Source organism: Leuciscus leuciscus, assembly GCF_965113295.1.
Source record: "Leuciscus leuciscus genome assembly, chromosome: 21".
Taxonomy (NCBI): domain Eukaryota; kingdom Metazoa; phylum Chordata; class Actinopteri; order Cypriniformes; family Leuciscidae; genus Leuciscus; species Leuciscus leuciscus.
The window spans coordinates 13,435,742-13,456,352 of NC_138745.1; the positions used below are offsets into that span (position 1 = coordinate 13,435,742).

General features: G+C 42.4%; 2 protein-coding genes across 8 annotated transcripts in view; one reads left to right on the plus strand and one right to left on the minus strand.

The window, feature by feature from the left end:
* The window catches only part of pkmyt1 (protein kinase, membrane associated tyrosine/threonine 1), a 115,565-nt gene that overhangs the window by 47,664 nt on the left and 47,290 nt on the right, over window positions 1–20,611 (plus strand). For 4 of the 7 annotated variants that reach the window (XM_082152759.1, XM_082152761.1, XM_082152762.1 and 1 more), the window contains exon 7: window positions 4,712–4,920. In XM_082152759.1, coding sequence (XP_082008885.1) covers window positions 4,712–4,920 — 209 coding nt within the window. The remainder of the gene's footprint in view (window positions 1–4,711; window positions 4,921–20,611) is intronic. The other 3 variants (XM_082152763.1, XM_082152764.1, XM_082152765.1) reach the window with 1 other exon arrangement.
* Window positions 11,258–15,318, minus strand: LOC309485763 (uncharacterized protein). Its single transcript, XM_082152789.1, has 2 exons — window positions 12,739–15,318; window positions 11,258–12,700 (listed from the first exon to the last, which is right to left on the minus strand). The coding sequence occupies exon 1, from the start codon at window positions 14,793–14,795 to the stop codon at window positions 13,296–13,298; it is 1,500 nt and encodes a 499-aa protein (XP_082008915.1). The 5' UTR covers window positions 14,796–15,318; the 3' UTR covers window positions 11,258–12,700; window positions 12,739–13,295.

Below are 20,611 nucleotides of genomic sequence, written 5' to 3' on the forward strand. Positions count from 1 at the left end.
CTTCATTAATAATACAATCATTATACATTTTAAGTAGTGGTCTCTTGATAGTTTCCCAAAAATGTGCATAAAATTCAATAGTTAGGCCGTCTGAGCCCAGGGATTTAAAACATTGCTAAGCTACGTAATATGCTATCAGTTTCTGATGCAGAAAAGTTAGTTCATGCATTCATGACCTCGAGACTGGATTACTGTAATGCTTTATTAGCTGGTTGTCCTGCATCCTCAATAAACAAGCTACAGTTAGTCCAAAATGCCGCCGCTAGAGTTCTTACGAGATCAAGAAAATATGATCATATAACACCGATTTTATCATCACTCCATTGGTTACCTATAAAGCTCTGTATTAATTATAAGGTATTGCTACTGACTTATAAAGCCCTAAACGGCTTAGCTCCAGTCTATTTAACGGATCTTCTATCACCCTATAATCCATCGCGCTCTTTAAGATCACTAAATTCTAGGCTTTTGGTCATACCTAGGATATCCAGAACCACCAAAGGAGGGAGAGCATTTTCACATTTGGCTCCAAAACTCTGGAATAGTCTTCCTGATACTGTTCGTTGCTCAGACTCGCTCTCCCAGTTTAAAACTAGATTAAAGTCGCATCTCTTCAGCCAGGCATTCTTATAATCCTACAGTTCAAACTACAATCCGGCCTCTGGCTCATAAATGCCAGAGGAGAACTGGCCCCCGACTGAGCCTGGGTTCTCCCAAGGTTTTTTTTTTTCTCCATTAGGTCACCTGATGGAGTTTTAGGACACCATTAGGTCACTTGATGGAGTTTTTCGGTTCCTTGCCACTGTTGCCTTTGGCTTGCTCAGTTGGGGATATTTTGGGGATATTTAATTTAATTTTATCAATCAATAAATTCCTCTTGGAAAAAACTTTGTTGTATTATTTTAATTTAATACTGTGAAGCTGCTTTGATACAATCTGTATTGTGAAAAGCGCTATACAAAAAAAAAAGAAAAAAAAGAAAGGATTTGCCTCTCTTCATAGACTGCATTGCGTTGGTTAGTTCAGTTAAAGTAAGGTCCTTTTCGCAAATTTTTTAAACTCATTAGAAATTATTGGAATGTATTGTTTGGTTTTTTGTATAAAGGAATTCACATAATTTACATTATAATTTGAACTATATAATTTATTAAAAAAAGAATATACATAATTATTTATTTCAGAGGGGTTTTTGTTGATGTTATCATCAATTTTTAAAGCCGTTACAGAATTTCTTTTCATATATCTTTTTTCCAAAGAAAAAAAGTAGCTGGTATTTTTCTCTCCCATTTCTAACCATTTAGCCCTGGATCTTATGAATGCACCTTTGGCTAAATCAAGATAAAGATCATCTATTTCATTTCGCAAATTAGATAGATATGTTTCCTCTTCAGTATTAAGATTTTCCTTGGACAATAACTTATCAAGTTCATTAAGAAGAACTTGACATCTTTGGGAATTAACTCTTTTAAGTTCTTTACCTCGACGCATTGCCAATTGTCTAACTTTAAATAAAAAAAAATTCCATCTTTGGATATGATTCATAGATTCATCGACCAAAATAGAAGATATTTTGTTAACACCATCTACAAATTTTACATCTGAAAGTAACTTATTATTAAATTTCCAGTAACCACGAATTTTTTTACAACTATTTGAATTGCCAATTAAAGAAATTAAAATTAATTTGTGATCTGATAAAGGTGCATAAATAATCTGAGTATCCAAAACAAATTGGACTGCATTAATAGATAGGAGCCAAAAATCAATTCTTGATTTACGAGAAAGAGCATTATTTGTCCATGTATATTCCCTATGATGAGGATGTAAAAAGCGCCAAACATCAGTGACCTGTAAATCATCACAGAGCAACTCAAAAATCTTAGATGTACTATTCTTTGAGGGAAGTCTATCCACAGAGTCATTGAGGGCTTCATTAAAGTCTCCTCCTATCAATAAATAAGCATCTGTGTGTTTACTTTTTAGATTTATAAGTATCAAACTAAGTTTCTTGAACATAGATGCATTTAAGACGTTTTGTTATGACCGTAAACATTACAAATGATAAATTTCAATATTTACAATGATTATAATCCATCTCCCTTCACCAGAATAAATTGTTTCCACTATGTCTCCTTTCAACTTATTTAGGAAAACAGCGACCCCTGCAGAATGGTTTGTTCCATGACAAAAAAAACCAGAATCACCCCACTGAGACTTCCAAAACTTTATAGCATTCTCACAAGAGTGAGTTTCTTGAAACAAAATAATTTGAGCCTCCCTTTGTTTAACGAAAAGAAAAAGTGCCTTCCTTTTATCGATATCCCTTAGACATCTAACATTAAGAGAAATAAGATCTAATCTCCCAAAATTAAAAACTGTCATCCAACAGAACGAACAATGAAAAAGAAAGAGAGAGAGAGAAGAAAAAAAAAGAAAAAAGAAAGACCTCCCAAATTAGGTTAAGTTTCTCGTTAGAATAAAACAAATAGACCCATCGGGATCTTGCATGCAACAAGATGTCAACCAGCAATTATTGCAACAACCACATTGTGAGTTGTTAGGGACTATGAAATGTCCAAAGAACTTTAAATAACAACTATCAGTGTATGTCCATTTTCACTCAGTATGATTAAATGTCAACATTCACTTTTTTACCTTCGATGTAAGCAAAAGCACCTATGAAAGACGCTCTTTTGCCTTCTTCTCTAGCTTTCTGAACCAAAGACCAAGCTTTGGCCCGAATCGCTCTTTCATCAGGTCACAGGTGACAAATTTAGACGGAGATGGGCATCCTCCAGAAATTTCGAGCCTCTTGCATCCCTCCATACGATATCACGATAGTGACGCATGCTGAATTGAATGATTATGCCTCTCGCTGTGTTACCGTCTTTCTTCTTTCCAATTCTGTGCACGGAATCCACCACCTCCGGTAGCTTTCCAGCAATTTTCGGAGAAATCTTGCCAGGAATATTGATCACCAGATCCCGAGTGTTTTCCTGTTGATCTTCCTCCTTCACCCCCTGCAGTCTCAGCCCCCATCTTCGTCGATAGCTATTCGCCTCCAGCAATTGAAGTTTGAGTTGTTTGTTTTCCTCTCTCAGATCTAAGGTCTTCTTTTCCAACGCAACAATTCTCCCGTTGTGGTTAGCGGTATCTTTAAGTAGTTTTTCAACAGTTTCATTCATAAAGTTCATGGCATGATCCAAGTTTCTCACCGTTGTCTCCATAGAAGTAACCTTCTCAAAAATAACTTCACATTTTGCGGAGAGAGACTGAATAGCGGCCATAACCTTATCAATGTCAGAATCAGGAGATGTAATCTTTCCTCTTTTTGGTGCTGGGCTTTTAGCTGGAGTACAAGGTAGAGGAGTTGCTGATAAATTCTCTGAATCGACAGTCTCCGTAGAAACACTGGATACATCTGTCAGCATTGCATCGTCGGGATATGATGCGAAGAGTTGGGATGGAGCAATTTTTTCATTTTTCTCCATGCTCGTCTCAGAGTGATGTTTCACTTTACGTTTGCCCATATGACCGAATTTTCAAACAAAAATAATATTAATCCCTAATATGTCATTAGCAAAATAAGAAGAAAAAAGTAGTTTTCCTCACTTATTGCATGTAAATCACGATGATGTCTGAGGATTAAAAGCGCAGCGTGTCTGCTTGCAATAGCGCCATCTTGGCCCCTCAACACGCTTCACGTATTGAGATTAACCTTTGTGCGTCATCACAAGCATGACCTAAGAGTATTTGCACAATTCTGTCACAGCGCCATCTTACTTGTCAGGAAAAAAGGTTGTCAGGTTACTTGTTTTTTAACTTTTAAATAGTTTGTCCAAATATCACAAAAGTATCCAGTTTTTCCATGTCAGCCATTTTGAGTATTGGCCATTTTTAATTTTGTCGTAAAATGCTATATTTTACAAACACATTGCCGTATCATTACAAAACTCAGTATGTGTCTTCTGCACGATGCTTTACATGTAAGTTTCGGTACAGTGCCACCTTGTAGTCAAAAATACCAATAGCTTTTAAATATTTTTGCCTATTGTAATGAAGCTGAGCATTAGCTGATGCTAATTAGCTAAGCTATTGAAACGGTCTTGATAGATTCCTTCAGTCATCCAGTCACAGAGAACAGTGATACTAAGTATGGCACAGTATCAAATTTGCTGTCCATTATTTTGAATTACATTGAAAAACTACTTTTTCGAACTCCTAGATCATTAGTCCGATTTTCACCAAAATTCAACTCAGATCATCTTCAGACCATGCCAGCAAAACATATGTCATTTTTATATACAGAATTATTATCATTTAATGTATTAACTAGTTTGATTGCATGATGCCAAATGAATCTGAGGGGCTTTGCCATGTTGACACCAAATTTTGTGTCATTTTCACTCCACAGCCCCCAGTGACCAGACCATATCAATTTGGTGATAGCACCACCTTTTGGCCAAAAGTGATTGGCAATGAAATCATATTACAAGTGGTTGTATTTATGATTTTTCAACCTTTTGCCTATAATCATCTACAGATGTTTTTAATTAGTAATTTTTACAGTTAGTGTGCTTGGCCCCTTAATCACTGCTTGTAGCTATATTAATTATTATTATTATTATTATTATATTATTCTTGGTGTGAACAGACCTTAAGAGCTTATTCAAGTATGTTTTGTTTAACAGGATTTTTTTTCCTCCAACAGTTCCTCCTTACAGCCAGTTGGAATTTTATATCTTCTCTCAATCTGCTGTTTACCTCGGTCTGTGAGTCCTCATCAACCTGTACTCCTCCAAGAGAGAGGTGGGAGAGAGACGCAGATGTAAGCAACATTCACTTTGACTCCGAAAGCCCCATTCATAACTGTGTGTTCCCTCCAGACGGCCATGAACACACTCCCACCTTTACCCACAGGTACAATTCACACAATGACAAATTAAAAACAAAGTGTTGCTGAAAGATCTTCATGCATCATTCTCTAAGGAATTTACGGTAGCACTTTATTTTACAGTCCTGTTCTGCGTGTACATACTATGTACTTATTATAGCAATTACAATAGTTGGGTTATAACTAGGTACTAACCATGAACCTATGCCTAAACCTAACAATAACCCATGTAGTTTACCCACCTTATATTTCCAGTACTTTCTTTAGTAACTACACGGTGTACACATACTGTAAAATAAATTGTAACCCAATTTACGAATCTCTATTCAGACTTCCCTTTTAAATCATCAGGTTTCATTCCATATATTCAGACTTTCATTCTATATATTCGTTTCTTTCATATATTCAGACTTTCATTCCATATTTTCAGGTTACATTCCATATATTCAGACTTTCATTCTATATATTTAACTTTCATTCCATATATTCAGACTTTCATTCCATATATTCAAACTTTCATTCTATATATTCAGACTTTCATTCTATATATATTCAAGTTATATTCTATATATTCACACTTTTATTCCATTTATTCACACTTTCATTCCACACTGTAAAAAATGTAACAGAATTTATTGGCAAAAAAGTTGTAAAATTAATTACAGTATAATACTGTTAATTGTTGTATGTGAAATATTTTACAGCAACTAAAATAAACTTGTAGTTTATTTTACAGCAATATTTTTTAATTTCACTAAAGTACAGTATTTACCTGGCAACTAAAGTTGCCAATAAAATCCTGTAAATACCCCAAAAATCCAAGATGATGTAATAGATTAACATTTAAAATGCTGAAAATAATATTTTTTTAACAGTAAACTGTAATATATTGATTTAAATGCATTAGGATGAACACTATCTGAATATATTTACACATTAATAAAAACCAAGTCAAGGGTGTTGCAAGTAAATATTTATTAAAACTGATTTTACTGGCAAAACTTTTTCAGTCTTTCAATATATTAATATATTATTTGAGTTAATATATACACACTCAAAGATGTGCACACACATGAGGGTTGACTGTTGTTCCTCTTCTCTGAAACCTTTCCACTTGTTTTGCCTCTATGCTTGTTGTCTTGGCTCCAGTGAGTGTTGTGATTCCAACAAAACATCTGCACAAAAATATAAGCAGAAGCTTTAAAATAATGTTCCGAATTTAATGAAACTAGCTCAATAAAATAAAAGTAAAAATGCCACTAATCAGCATTTGTTGCACTACAAATGTAGGAGGTACCGTTAAAGGTTTAGTTCACCCAAAAATGAAAATTAAGTCATTAATTACTCTGTCGTTCCAAACCTGTAAGATTTTTGGAACACAATGGAGATATTTTTAATGAAATCTGAGAGCATTCTGTCCCTCTATTCACAGCCGTAAAGGTAGTAAAGACATGATTAAAGTAATCCATGTGACTCCAGTGGTTTAACCTCAATTTTATGAAGTGATGTGAGTGCTTTTTGTACAAAAAAAAACAAACAAAAAAAAACATACCTCATTATTTCCAAAATATTAATCTCCATTGTGCGTTCACGAGAGTACCACCATGCATGCATGTTGAGTTGACACGAGAGCGGACATTGTTACGTGAGCGCACGTTGGAGATTACTATTTTGTAACTAAAGTGGTAAATTACGTTTTTTGCGCAAACAAAGCTCTAACGTTGCTTCATAAAATTGAGGTTAAACCACTGGAGTCACATGTATTACTTCAACGATGTCTTTACTGCCTTTCTTGGGCTTGAAAGTGTTAGTTGTGTAGGCTGTCAATTGGAGGGACAGAAAGCTCTCAGATTTCATTAAAAAGATGTGTTCAAAAGATGAACGAAAGTCTTACGGATTTGGAACGACATAAGGGTGAGTAATTAGTTAATTTTTGGGTGAACTTTCCCTTTAACAACAGTATACACATTTACATTTTTCTTTTTTTATGCTTTATTATGATGTGCAAAACTTTCTTGTAAATCTATTATTCATGCTTAGATTGGATTTCATGCTTACTGATAGTGGCGCCTGGTGGCCGAGGTTGGTACCGCATGCTGATGTTAGCTAGCATCATTGTTTTTTTTTCTCTTTTGTGTTGCCTACTTGAGGGGGAAAATAAGAGAGAAGTTTTTGAAGAGAGAAAAAGTTTTTAATAAGAGAAAAAATATTTGAAGAGAGAGAAATTGAAAAAAATTAAGATCGAGAAAAGAAATTCAGGTTCAGGAAGGATCTAAGACACTTTTTCACGTTGCAGTTGAGGGCTTCCATTTAAAATAAACTATAAATTATTTAATAAATTCAGTTGATTCACTTGCATTAATATAATCCGACTTTCTTTCAGCTGCCTTTACAAACTTTTGTGGCAGCAGAAGTGTTTTTTTTTTGTTTTTTTCTGCCTTGTAAATGCATTTAAATTCATTATATTTTTCATGACAATCTCTTAATCTTCAGCAGAAAAGTAAATTGTACCAAGTGTTTGGAAGTGTGGAAAACGTCTCGGTTACTGATGTAACCCTCGTTCCCTGAAGGAGGGAACGGGAGACGTAACGTCGACGTGACGACGTAATTGGGATCACTTCAGGGAGCCCTATCAACTTCGAGTGTCTACAGAACGAGCCAATGAAAGTTGGCGTGCGTGAATCGCGTCACGCGCCCCCGCCCCGCCGCGCGGGTATAAACAGGAAGCGGGCGCACGCACACATTGTTTTTCGCTGAGGAGCCGAGATTTGTGACGGCCATGCAGCGATGGTCAGCAACGGTGGCGACGGGACGTTACGTCTCCCGTTCCCTCCTTCAGGGAACGAGGGTTACATCAGTAACCGAGATGTTCCCTTTCAGTCGCTCACGTTCGACGTAACGTCGACGTGACGACGTAATTGGGATCCCATGGAAAACGCCACGGTTGCTGCCACATCCAGCGCCCTACGCAAGACTCTCAGACCCCCAACTGCTGGGGCGGAAGACCTGCGTAGAGGGAGTTCAACTGCTGTTCCATTCTACCTCACACAGTGAAACTCTTGGATAACACTGGGAAAGCGTACCTTTCCAGGGGAAAGGACGCTGCGGAGCCACATCCTGCCCGAAGGGAGGTAACATGTGGAGAATACACATATGGACTGGCCGAAGGGGCAGTGCGACATATGGAATGTCACTGGGGTGGCTCCACCCGAAGGGGGAGACACACCGTACAGTGACGGCAGAGCAGACTCTGCCAAGGGAAGACACAGGCTCACCGCAGGGAGCTGGTCGTGGAAGAATACACATATGGGATCGCCGCAGGGATCACCACATATGGAACCCAGCCTAGCACAAGTTACACAAGCATACGAGCACTAGGCCTGGCGTCGGACGCTCCGCAACGTCCGACTGCCGAAGGGGTGCGGAGGAACTCACAGGGTTCGCCAATGGGGAACTTGACTGGAGTAAAAAGCGCACGTATCCGTTCCTAGGAAGGGAGTGGCGCAGCAAGCCGACACTAGAGCGGGAACTTCGGTGTTACCGGCTAGTAGAAGCGAGCACACAGGAAGAAACCGGCTCAACACGTAAGCTATAAAACCTAGCGAACGTGTTAGGTGTCGCCCAGCCCGCAGCTCTACAGATGTCTGTCAGCGAGGCGCCGTGAGCCAGCGCCCAGGAAGAAGCGACACTCCTAGTGGAGTGGGCTTTCAACCCAGGCGGGCAGGGCACGCCTTGGGCTTCGTAAGCCAAGGCGATGGCATCCACTATCCAGTGGGCCATCCTCTGCTTGGAGACAGCCTTCCCTTTCTGCTGGCCTCCGTAACAGACGAAGAGCTGATCTGAGGTCCTGAGGCTTTGCGTTCTGTCCACGTACAGACGCAGAGCGCGAACGGGACAGAGAAAAGCCAGGGCTGGGTCTGCCTCCTCCGAAGGCAGCGCTTGCAGGTTCACTACCTGGTCCCGGAAGGGAGTGGTAGGAACCTTGGGCACGTATCCGGGCCGGGGTCTCAGGATGACGTGAGAGTTATCCGGGCCGAATTCTAGGCACGATTCGTCGACCGAAAATGCATGCAGGTCCCCTACCCTCTTGATAGAGGCCAATGCAACCAGGAGTACTGTCTTACAGGACAGAATTTTTAACTCAGCTGATTGCAGAGGCTCAAAGGGTGGTCTCTGAAGTGCCGAAAGGACCAGAGACAAGTCCCAAGAGGGTATAGAGAGTGGGCGAGGAGGATTCAGTCTCCTCGCTCCCCTCAGGAACCTGACGATCAGGTCATGCTTTCCCAAAGACTTACCATCAACAGCATCGTGATGTGCGGCAATAGCGGCAACATACACTTTAACCCTCTGGGGACCAAGCTGTTTTTGGGGCCCTTGAGATGTTCTGACATGCTCTGACATTTGTGCTTTTTTCAGTTATTTATAAACATGTTAATGGCAAAGGTGTAAATTCACTCTATATAGCACAAACAGGCCTACCATAATATGCGAGCAACATGTATGTAGATGTTTGTATTTTTAAGAGAATAATGTTTATGCGTGGTTATTTAAAAAAATAAAAATGAAAGTTGCTGAAATAAGACCACAAAACTCATACAAAATATGTGCCCACAAGACTTTTGACTAATGGATGTTGTCCCTTTCAGTTCTAGCTTCAAAATTATGTGAAAATAGTCTTGCTTTATCGTTCACAAAAAAAAATACATTGATTTAAATGGTGTAAAACAGGTTTTGCTTGGAAAGCCAATATGCGAGGGGGAGGAGTAGTTTACACCTTAGTCCCACCCACTCTGCATAATGACTCTGCATAATTAGCCATTCATTCAGGTGTGACACTGACTGAGCCACAATGCAAAGACAAAATATATATTTTGAAGAAGACTTATATTGACCATTTAAGATTTTGCTTACATCTATCTTGTAAATATGTTTTGCTATTTTATTAAAAAGGTTACAATTACAACAATAATTACAATTTCAGCAATATTTCTGCAAAAAAGTACTCTTTCTTTGTAAAAAAAAAAAAAAAAAAAGATTATAGGCCTACATTTTATCATATGTATTCATTAGTTTGAATATAGCCAACATTGGAACATCTTAGTCTATGACTTTATTTTTGACAAAATAGTATTTTATATATATGAGCAGAAAAGCTTATTTGATGTGACAGTATATTCTACAGTAAAAACTGTACCCAAATCTAGTCAACAAAATGTTGTCTTTCATACTTCGCCTGACTTAACGCAGTAACTGTAACTGTAAAAGCAGTTTATTCTTTCACACACAGACGCGCGATTCATATTTAGGCTAAACACTCTTTACAAATATGTACCCTTCAATCATCTCACAGAAACGCGATTCATATTATAGAAACGCGATTCATCTTTTTGTTTACATAAGCCTACAACGTTATTCCATAACGTTATTCCACATTAACACTTGAGAAAGGATAACTTAGCCTACCTCACTCCTCAGCGGGATCTGCTCCTCATATCAGCACGGAAAATTTTCTCCATAAGGTAGGCTATATTATGCCTCTTTGTTTACAGCTGATGTGGGGGCGTTTCACAGACTGAAATGGTTCTCAGAATTTGCGTTTGAATAGCACGCGCTCTCCGGGGCGTGGTCAAATTACTTTTGAATGGCTCCTAATGAGCTCGACTGGAGTCGCTCTCTTTTTATACAGATTACAGAAGCTGATAATATTTGTTTTTTATATAAATTACTTCATTTAAAAGCTTTAAGAGTTATAGATAATTTTCGAACGCGTTTCAAATGGGAGTTTACTGACAGAGAGAAGGCAGAAATAGCATCATGTTAGTTTTTCTTTATTTGTCAAAAAGCAAAACACTTTATTTGTATTGTGAGTATACAGAAAAAAAATAGAAACTGAACAGGATCGATTGATGTATTACACGAAAATGAAAGATCAAAATTAACAGAGCATTTTGTGTTTATTTTTCATTGCTAAAAAAAAAAACGAGCAAAACGCGCGGGCGCGTTTTTGGTCCCCAGAGGGTTAAGGGTGGAGGGAGACAGCCTTCGCTCCAGCCCTTCTTGCAGGAAGGAAAGCACGGCTCTGATCGAGCAAGATCGGGGGTTCTCCTCATGAGAGGAGCACCAGTCAACGAACAGGTTCCACTTCAATGCATAGAGGCGTGCCCCGTCTCTGAGAGAGCAGGTCCTCTCTCAGAGGAATGGGCCAGGGAGGGGCTGTCGCGAGGAGCACTAGTTCCGGGAACCAGGCCCGGTTGGGCCAATACGGCGCAACTAACAAGACCTGCTCCTCGTCCTCCCTGACTTTGCACAAGGTCTGTGCAAGAAGGCTCACTGGGGGAAACGCATACTTGCAAAGGCCCCGGGGCCAGCTGTGTGCCAGAGCATCCGTGCCGAGGGTCCCCTCGGTCAGAGAATAGAACAACTGGCAATGAGACGTGTCCGGGGCGGCAAACAGATCTACCTGAGCGGTCCCGAAGCGCCTGAAAATCAGCTGGACCACCTGGGGATGGAGTCGCCATTCTCCCGGTAGCACCTGCTGCCGTGAGAGCTCGTCGGCTGCACGGTTGAGCAGGCCCGGAATGTAAACGGCACGAAGCGACCTCAGACGCTTCTGACTCCAGAGGAGGAGATGGCGGGCGAGTTGTGACATGCGGCGGGAGCGTAGACCACCTTGGCGGTTGATGTACGCAACGGTCGCAGTGCTGTCCGTACGGACCAGTACATGCTTGCCTAGTAGCAGCGTTTTGAAACGGCTCAATGCAAGACGTACTGCTAACAACTCGAGGCAGTTGATGTGCCAATGCAGTTGAGGCCCCGTCCACAGACCTGAAGCTGCATGCCCGTTGTACGTGGCCCCCCCAGCCGGTGGTAGAGGCATCCGTGGAGACCACAGAGTGCCTGGACACTTGTTCCAGGGGAACACCTGCCCGCAGGAACGAAGGGTCCGACCACAAGCTGAGAGTTTGGCGACAGTGCGGAGTTACTTGGACCCGGCACGAGCCGCTCTGCCACGCCCATCTCGGGACTCGATCGTGGAGCCAGTGTTGGAGCGGCCTCATATGAAGCAATCCGAGCGGCGTAACCGCGGCTGCAGATGCCATATGCCCCAGGAGCCTCTGAAACAGTTTCAGTGGTGCCGCTGTTCTGCGTTTGAGCGTGCTCACGCAGTTCAACACTGACTGGACACGGGCCTCGGTGAGGCGCGCTGTCATGCTGATCGAGTCCAACTCCATACCGAGAAAAGAGATCCTCTGCCCGGGGGTGAGTTTGCTCTTTTCCCAGTTGACCCGAAGCCCTAGGTGGCTGAGGTGACTGAGCACCATGTCCCTGTGTTCGCACAACTGCTCTCTCGACTGGGCCAGAATAAGCCAGTCGTCGAGGTAGTTGAGGATGCGAACACCACGCTCGCACATGGGAGCAATGGCCGCCTCCGTGACTTTCGTGAAGACGCGGGGCGACAGGGCCAGCCCGAAGGGTAAGACCTTGTACTGATATGCCCGTCCCTCGAACGCAAAGCGGAGAAACGGTCTGTGTCGAGGGAGAATCGAGACATGAAAGTACGCGTCCTTCAGGTCGATCGCTGCAAACCAATCTTGGGGACGGATGCATTTGAAAATGCATTTCTGCGTAAGCATCTTGAACGGTAGCCTGTGAAGGGACCGGTTCAGGACGCGCAGGTCCAAGATTGGTCGTAACCCACCACCTTTCTTGGGTACAATGAAGTACGGGCTGTAGAAGCCGGTCTTCATATCGGCTGGAGGGACCGGCTCGATCGCATCCTTCGCCAGTAGGACTGCGATCTCTGACCTGAGCATTGTCCGCCAAAACACGGGTGAACAGAATACCCTTGAACGCAGGGGGGCGCCGGGCGAACTGAATCGCATAGCCGAGTCTGATGGTACGGATGAGCCAGCGAGACGGGCTGGGAAGCATTAACCAGGCTCCCAGAGACCGAGCAAGCGGGACCAACGGCACCACAGACGTACCCGGGGTGGGGCAGCGCGGCGGAATGCAGGGACCCGACTCGGACAGCACAGCGGCCCGAAGTGGGGTCTGAGTGTGTGGTGCAGCACATACCTGCTTCCGTCGAAGGGCAGAGTGAGTGTGCGGAGGCGTCAGTGCGTCCAGTACACAGCCACTGCTGCCTGCTGGCGATGAAAGAGGGGCTCGGGAGTGACAAGGCATGGCGGCGTCGTCGACTGCCAAGCGCGCCCTCTTGGGGCCCGGAGGTTTCAGAAATTGCTCTTTTATTGAAATTGTGGGTACCACTGACCCGTGGGTCAGTGGCGGAACAAAAAGAAAAGGAAACAAAAGATTCTCCGCCCGGCCCTCCACCGGGGGAAGGAGTGGCGCCTTCGCCATCTCCTGAAGAGCAACTTGATCCACCTCTGGGCCGCCCGTCTCAGGGTCGTTTGCACCGTCGCTCGCCTCCTGGTTTGGCAGCGGCCTGGACGGGCGGGGTCGGCTTCCTGCGGCTTGCTCCACGCTGAGGCCTGGATGATGGCTGCTGCTGCTGGGGCTTAGCGGGAGCGGAGGACGCCGCAGAAGGCCGACCACGGCGACGAGTAGACGGAGGGTCTGCGGCCGGCGGACGGGTGGGAGCAGCAGGGGTCCGCCGGGGCAGGATGTGTCGGATGGCCTCCGTCTGCTTCTGTGCGGCCGAGAACTGTTGGGCAAAGCTCTCGACCGCGTCGCCGAACAACCCAACCTGGGAAAGAGGGGCATCCAGGAACCGATATTTATCGGTGTCCCTCATATCCGCCAGGTTGAGCCAAAGGTGGCGTTCCTGGACCACCAGAGTGGACATCGCCTGACCAACCGAACGTGCGGTTTCCTTCGTCGCCCGGAGGGCGAGGTCGGTTGCCACACGGAGCTCCCGGAGGAGCTCTGGGTCAGAACCACCCTCGTTCATGTCCATGAGCGCCTGGGCCTGGTGGACCTGCAAGAGCGCCATGGCATGGAGGGCGGAAGCAGCCTGTCCACAGGCCTTATAAGCCTTCGCCGTTAGACCGGACGAAAACTTACAGGCCTTGGACGGGAGGCGTGGATTACCCCGCCAAGAGTAAGTGGACGCCGGACACAGCTGCATCGCGACGGCCCGCTCCACTGGGGGGATATCCACATACCCCTTAGCTGCCCCGCCGTCGAGGGTGGCGAGGGGTGAGGAGCCACTAGAACGGCTTCGGGCACTATACGGTGCCTTCCACGTCCTAGAAAGCTCCTCATGCACTTCCGGAAAGAAAGGTACCGGGGCGGCGCACTGAGAACCAGCACGGCCCGCCCCGAGAAACCAATCGTCCAACCGAGAAGGTTCGGGACGTGGTGGAGGATTCCACGCAAGCCCGACCTTCTCGGCGGCCCGGGAAAGCATAGCAGTCCATTCTGGATCCGGCTCGGACAACGCTACACACCCCGAGGGGGGCAACGCAGCCGAGTCGTCATTTCCAGAGGACAGCTCCCCCTCCGATGCTGCGATCGACATCTGATCGTCAGCTGGAGCCCCAAAGGAAACGGTTGGCCGTTCCGGAGAAGGACCAAGACGTTCACTAAGGAGCCCCAATGGCGGCAGCGCTTGTGAGGCGTGAGGGGCCCGCGGAGGATGACTCGACGGGGAAGCCCTCACGGTAATCCTCAGATCACCCTGGTCATGCACTGAAGTAGGTCTATTCTGCGGGGCAGAATAGACACTAGATCGGGGCATAGGCGAGGGGACTGCACCTCCCTTGAGGTAAGCGAGTCTCGATCTAAGCGCTGCGATAGTCATATTCCCGCAATGGGAACATGAACTATCCACAAAAGCTGCCTCAGCGTGTTGAATGCCCAAACACGAGAGGCAACTGCTGTGGCCATCTGCTGGCGCCAGGGAACGACGGCATCCAGAAACGCACAAGCGGAATGACATCTTGAAAAAGACGCAGGGTCACGCTTGTGTTGCTCTTTTAGTAAAACAAAAAAAAGGTTGAAAAAAAAAAGAAATACTCTCTCAGTGCTGAGGCACCCAGGGGTAGCCGCGGTGTGATTAACACACAAGGAAACGCCCACCGAACCGACACACACACAAACACAGAACAATAGTGCTGTGAAAACAGCAGTTTGTGAGCTGCAATGCTCGCGGCCACCGCTGATCGCGCCGTCACACCAACACTGTAGGCAGAGAGTAGATCTCCTTTGAGTCTTCAAGGGCTGAATCTCTTTGTAGACAGAAGTCTCACGAAAGCTCGGCTCCGAAGTGAAAGACAATGTGTGCGTGCGCCCGCTTCCTGTTTATACCCGCGCGGCGGGGCGGGGGCGCGTGACGCGATTCACGCACGCCAACTTTCATTGGCTCGTTCTGTAGACACTCGAAGTTGATAGGGCTCCCTGAAGTGATCCAAATTACGTCGTCACGTCGACGTTACGTCGAACGTGAGCGACTGAAAGGGAACTGACGCTTTCCATGTTTGGTGTGATTGACTGTTACAGATATCACACTTTCATTTAATCATAAACCCTGAGTTGACAATGTTTGTAGTGAGTGTTGTGAACCTGCAGAACCTGCTTTAAACTGGGTTGGATTTGTTTGATTTTGACAATTCTAAACTTACTCTAAAACTCAAGAGTTTCAGAGTACAGGTCAACGGTTGCTCTCTTAAGCTACAAACATAGAGATTGCTACTAAGCAACATTATAGATAGTTTTTCTTCAATATCTCAGTGTTAATTATTGACCTGCAGTCATCTGTTGAAGTTTCTGAAGCCTTCAGATATTTAGAATCAGAGCAGGAGAACAGAACCGATTTTACACAGGAGGAAAACTAATAGTTTGGATCAGTTCATGGAGGTATTGGCATTAAAACATTATTTAAAAGATCTTACATATTACATTTAATAATTTAGTGGACGCTTTTATCAAAAGCGACTTACAAATGAAGAGAGCAATAGAAGCAATCAGTCAACAACAGGGCAACAATATGCAAGTTCTGTGAGTCTAGCACCAGTTAGTCTAGCACAACAACTGGAGCAAGGTTATTTTTAAAACAGTATTAGTATTAATGGTTCAAATGTTGACGAAAAAGATGTTTCTTGAAAATGGCTAAAGACTCAGCAGCTCAGGTTGAGGCGCTGGTCATTCCACCAGCTTGGGAACAGTCAAGATAAAGGTCTGTGATTTTGTGCCTCTTTGGGATGGCACCACAAGATGGTTTGGGATGGTTCACTTGCAGAATTCAAGCTTATGGAGGGCACATAGGTCTGAAGTAGTGCGTTTAAGTATAGGGGTGCAGAGCCAGTGGCTGTTCTGTAGGCAAACATCAGTGCCTTAAATTTGATGCAAGCAGCAATTGGCAACCAGTGCAATTTTATGAGGAGAGGTGTGACGTGCACTCTCTTCGGTTCGTTAAAGACCACTTTTGCTGCAGCATTCTTGATCATTTGCAGAGGTTTTACAGTGCATGCTGAAAGGCATGCCAAAAGAGCATTAAAATATTTCAGTCTGGTGGAACAAGAGCTTGGACAAGGAGTTGTGTAGCATGCTCTGAAAGGAAGGACTGGACCTCATAATATTGTATGAGGCAAATCTGCAGGACCGGGTACTTCTAGCAATGTGGTCTGTGAAGTTTAACTGATCATCAATCACAACCCCAATGTTCCTGGCTGTCCTGTATGGAGCTATGGTTGACGAACCTAGCTGAATGGAAAAGTTGTGGTAAAGTGTTGGGTTGGCTAAGAAGTGTGACTTTCATGAAGTCATGGGGGTGGCTTTTTTGACTTGTACCAGCAAAAAATGGCAACGCACCAGCAATAACACCCTAGGCAAACGCACTGCTAGCTGAACACCTAGCAATCACATAGAAACACTCTTGGTACTACTACCATCATAATGGGGGATGGTTAAGACTATTCCAAGGACCAGCAGCAACAGGATACCTGGAGGCTGTTGAGTAGGGCCAGATCCAGGTTATCATCTCGAGCGACCCAGGACCTATCCTCTGGGCCATACCTCTCTCAGTCTTCAAGGTAATCAAGATGACCCCTCCAATGCGCAAGTCCAAGATCTCACAGACAGCATTGACTGTCGTCTAGGAGCAGCAGCAGAGGGGAATCACACACTATCAGCCACACCATTTGAGGATGAGGGAGACAGACTGGAAGTATCGACTTTCACAACTGAAAGGAGAATAGGGTCAGGATGAAGGAGGATTGGAGCACTTGTAAAGACATCCTTCAGAGGCTGGAGCAGTCAATGTGAGAAATTTGATGACGTTCATCAGTTTCCAACAGGATACCACAGGTAAGTATTTGAAGGTCTGTGTAGTCCAAGGATACCTGAACAATACCTGATGCTGGTTGAATGTCCAGATGAGTATTCGTGCAGGATGTTGATTGCTATGTGATTAGTGCAGATGATTAGTATTCTGGGGAGATGGAGCATTGTGTTTGTAGAGAGGGAGACTTGCTATGAAGAGGAATATTTAAAACAGCTTCCATCACTTACTGGTTATACTTGTCACAAGGGATGATCTACCGGTGTGTACATTTTATACATTTTATATTGGTTAGGAAAAGCATTATATACAACTTGCTTGATAACAACAGTTCATATATCAAAAATCTAGCAAATAAAACAAACTTGAATAATGTACAGTCACCTATAAAAGCTGAAAGACAAAAACATGTCTAGCAAAATTACATTGGCAGCATAGCATGTGCACTGTCTGAAGACTATACCTTTTATTTAACAGGTAATCACCCAGTTGCACAACATTGTAAGTGTATACAATTTTAATAAAGGAAAAAAACACTTTACTTTTTCAGTTTTATTTTTTAGTTAAAAGAAATATATACAAAGTTTGAAATCAAAGTTGTATGCTTTCAAATTTCTGTATCTTCCTAACAATATAAAAATGATTCAGCACATAACTGAATACATTTCTCAGCTAAAAGGAGCATAATAATGTAAGCCACTCTTCTTTGCAAGTTAACATGAAATGTATTGTAAAAACACAAATACATTCAGTGTGCAAAAATATAGGTCAAATCATTGTAATTTCATCGTTTTTTTTTTTTTTTTTTTTACATTTTCAAAACAATAACAAAGACGAAGCTTGATGGGAATAGGAAGCATCCTATGAAGGAGAGTGGAATGATGGGAGAGGTCATTTTCACCATGCAGAGATGTGTGGAATTCACGAATCATATAAATTATATATCAGCTAATGAATTCGTTTTTGTATTACCTGAACGTATGATCACACTAATTTATGTCATCGTAATGAATTAGCTGCAAGGAATGTGAAATATTATACTATATTAGCCTGTTAATGATATGTGACTATTTGTCAAATGATTTGCTGGGTTAATACTGCACAGTTTTACACATTTAAAACAATTGTACTAAAAGAACATTTGAACAAACCCACAGTATTTGCAAGTAATGGCTAAATTTTTTTGTGCAACACATAGGCTACTGTATTTAATTTCACTGCCATAGACTTAGTCATCAGACTTGATAAAAAGCGTTACTCAAGTAGAAACAAAGTGCAATATAATTGTATGTGTGCAATAAATAATATACTGTATATTTGCTTACCTGTCTATTAAAACACATGTGAGAGCAGAGTCTTTGTGGACTATATATACATATACACACACACACACACACACACACACACACACACACACACACAGAGATCCTCATTAGCAGCTTACGCATATCGGCCCATTGAAACGGCCACTAATGAGGTATCTATGTATATATTACTATGGTTTCTACAAGCAGAAACCGAGGATAGCGCAGATATATTATATTATTTATATATATATATATATATATATAAAAACCAGAAACCGAGGATAGCGCATATATATATATATATATATATATATATATATATATATATATATATATATATATATATATATATATATATATATATATTAGGGGTGTAACGATACACCAATGCCACGGTTCGGTTCATATCACGGTTTTGGAGCCACGGTTCGGTTCGGTTCGGTTCTGTTTGCTGTGGGGGCAGGGTTCATGGCAGGGCACCAGCAATAATAACGCTAGATTAACTTTAACTTTATTAACTGAACTTTATACAGTGGCTTCAGCCTTTCTTTAGAGCACTTAGCACACCTGAGTTAACTAAAATGAAATAAATGCCTCCACTGACTAGTCAGAAATAAACTGCACACCTGAGTAGGGTTGCCAACTTCAGAAAAGTAAAATGCGGGACAATCGTGGTTCTTTATAGGAAAACAAGGGACACTCAAAATATTTGTACTGCATCGCACAATGTACATCATTTCATTGTCTGCAGACAGTTAAGTATATGTTTAAAAGGTTATCAGACAAACACATTTGTATTGCTTAACCTATTTATGTACAATTTAATTCTAAAAATTATTGTAAAGTCATACAAACAAAATGTCACATTACAAACAAACCACCATTCAAAATAACAGCATTTATCTGAAATAGAAAGCTTTTTTAACATTATACATAGGCCTACAGTTCAAAAGTTTGAGGTTTGTAAGATAATTTTTTGGGGGAAAGAAATTAAAGAAAGTAATTGCCTACTTTTATTCAGCAAGGATGCATTACGTTAATCAAAAGTGACAGTAGCCTACATTTATAGTGTTACACAAGCTTTCTATTTCAAATAAATATCTTATGATCTTTACATTCTTCATAGAATCCTGGGGGGGGAAAAACAAACCAGTCTTAAACATTAATAATAATCAGAAATGTTTTGTGAGCATATTATTCCCTCAGGTAGATTACATGTTTTCTTGCGTGGCTGGATGTTGGACTCATGAACAATAATCACGTTGTTTGCATTCGCTAAAATTGATTTGCCGAAATCAAAACGTGGACAGTGAAAAGGAATTACCGTTAGCGCGAGACGAGTCCGGCTTGAAGCGGAAGCGACCAGACGGCAGAGGATTATGTTCGCAAAACAAACAATGATTTGTCTCAAAACGATGATTAAAAAATGCTGTGATATGTCATCATATTGGATGATGACAGGTGTCGGTGATTCGTGATCAGCACTGCTGCTGTATCAGTCAGTGGTTGTGACCGGTGGGTCTTCAATCTCAATATGAGTTGCCATCCTGAAGTGCGTATGTAAACTCTCGAGCGTGATCGATCACCCAAATCACGTGACATGCACTTTATTTAGTAAATAATATTATAATAATATTTAGTAAAACTACAGCTCTTATTAGTTGTTAAAAGTGTACTCATTAATAACTATTTAATCAAATGTCAAGGAAGAAAAAAATAGTTTTGTGACAAAGTGATGTGAGAGTTGGGCCGGGGCAGCAGGGGGCGGGGCGCGTTCGGTTCGACATGAGAGTATCGCGGTTCGAACCGTGGCTGTTGTATCGCGGTTTGTCGGTTCGGTTTGAATATCGTTACACCCCTAATATATATATATATATATATATTGTAACGTAAACGACTCTGGGTCAATGCGAATTAGCTCAAGAATATAGGGAATTTGGGAAATATTACTAATCATAACTCATGGTCATAATTCATAAATCGCATATACATTACTTTATTAATTTTCGGAAATACCTCGTTCTGTAACTGGTCTCGTCATCAATCATTCGTCCAGCGAATAAATGTAAGATTATCAGTTAAGAAGGAGTTTTCCTGTTTACAAACTCCAAGAAAGTTTATCTTCTGGCCACGAACATAAAACTTCCTGAGTTTATGAATTAAAACTAC

What these genes read in the sequence shown, in the direction of transcription:
- LOC309485763 (XM_082152789.1), bottom strand. Translation starts at nt 14,795, where the DNA reads ATGTCATTCCGCTTGTGCGTTTCTGGATGCCGTCGTTCCCTGGCGCCA.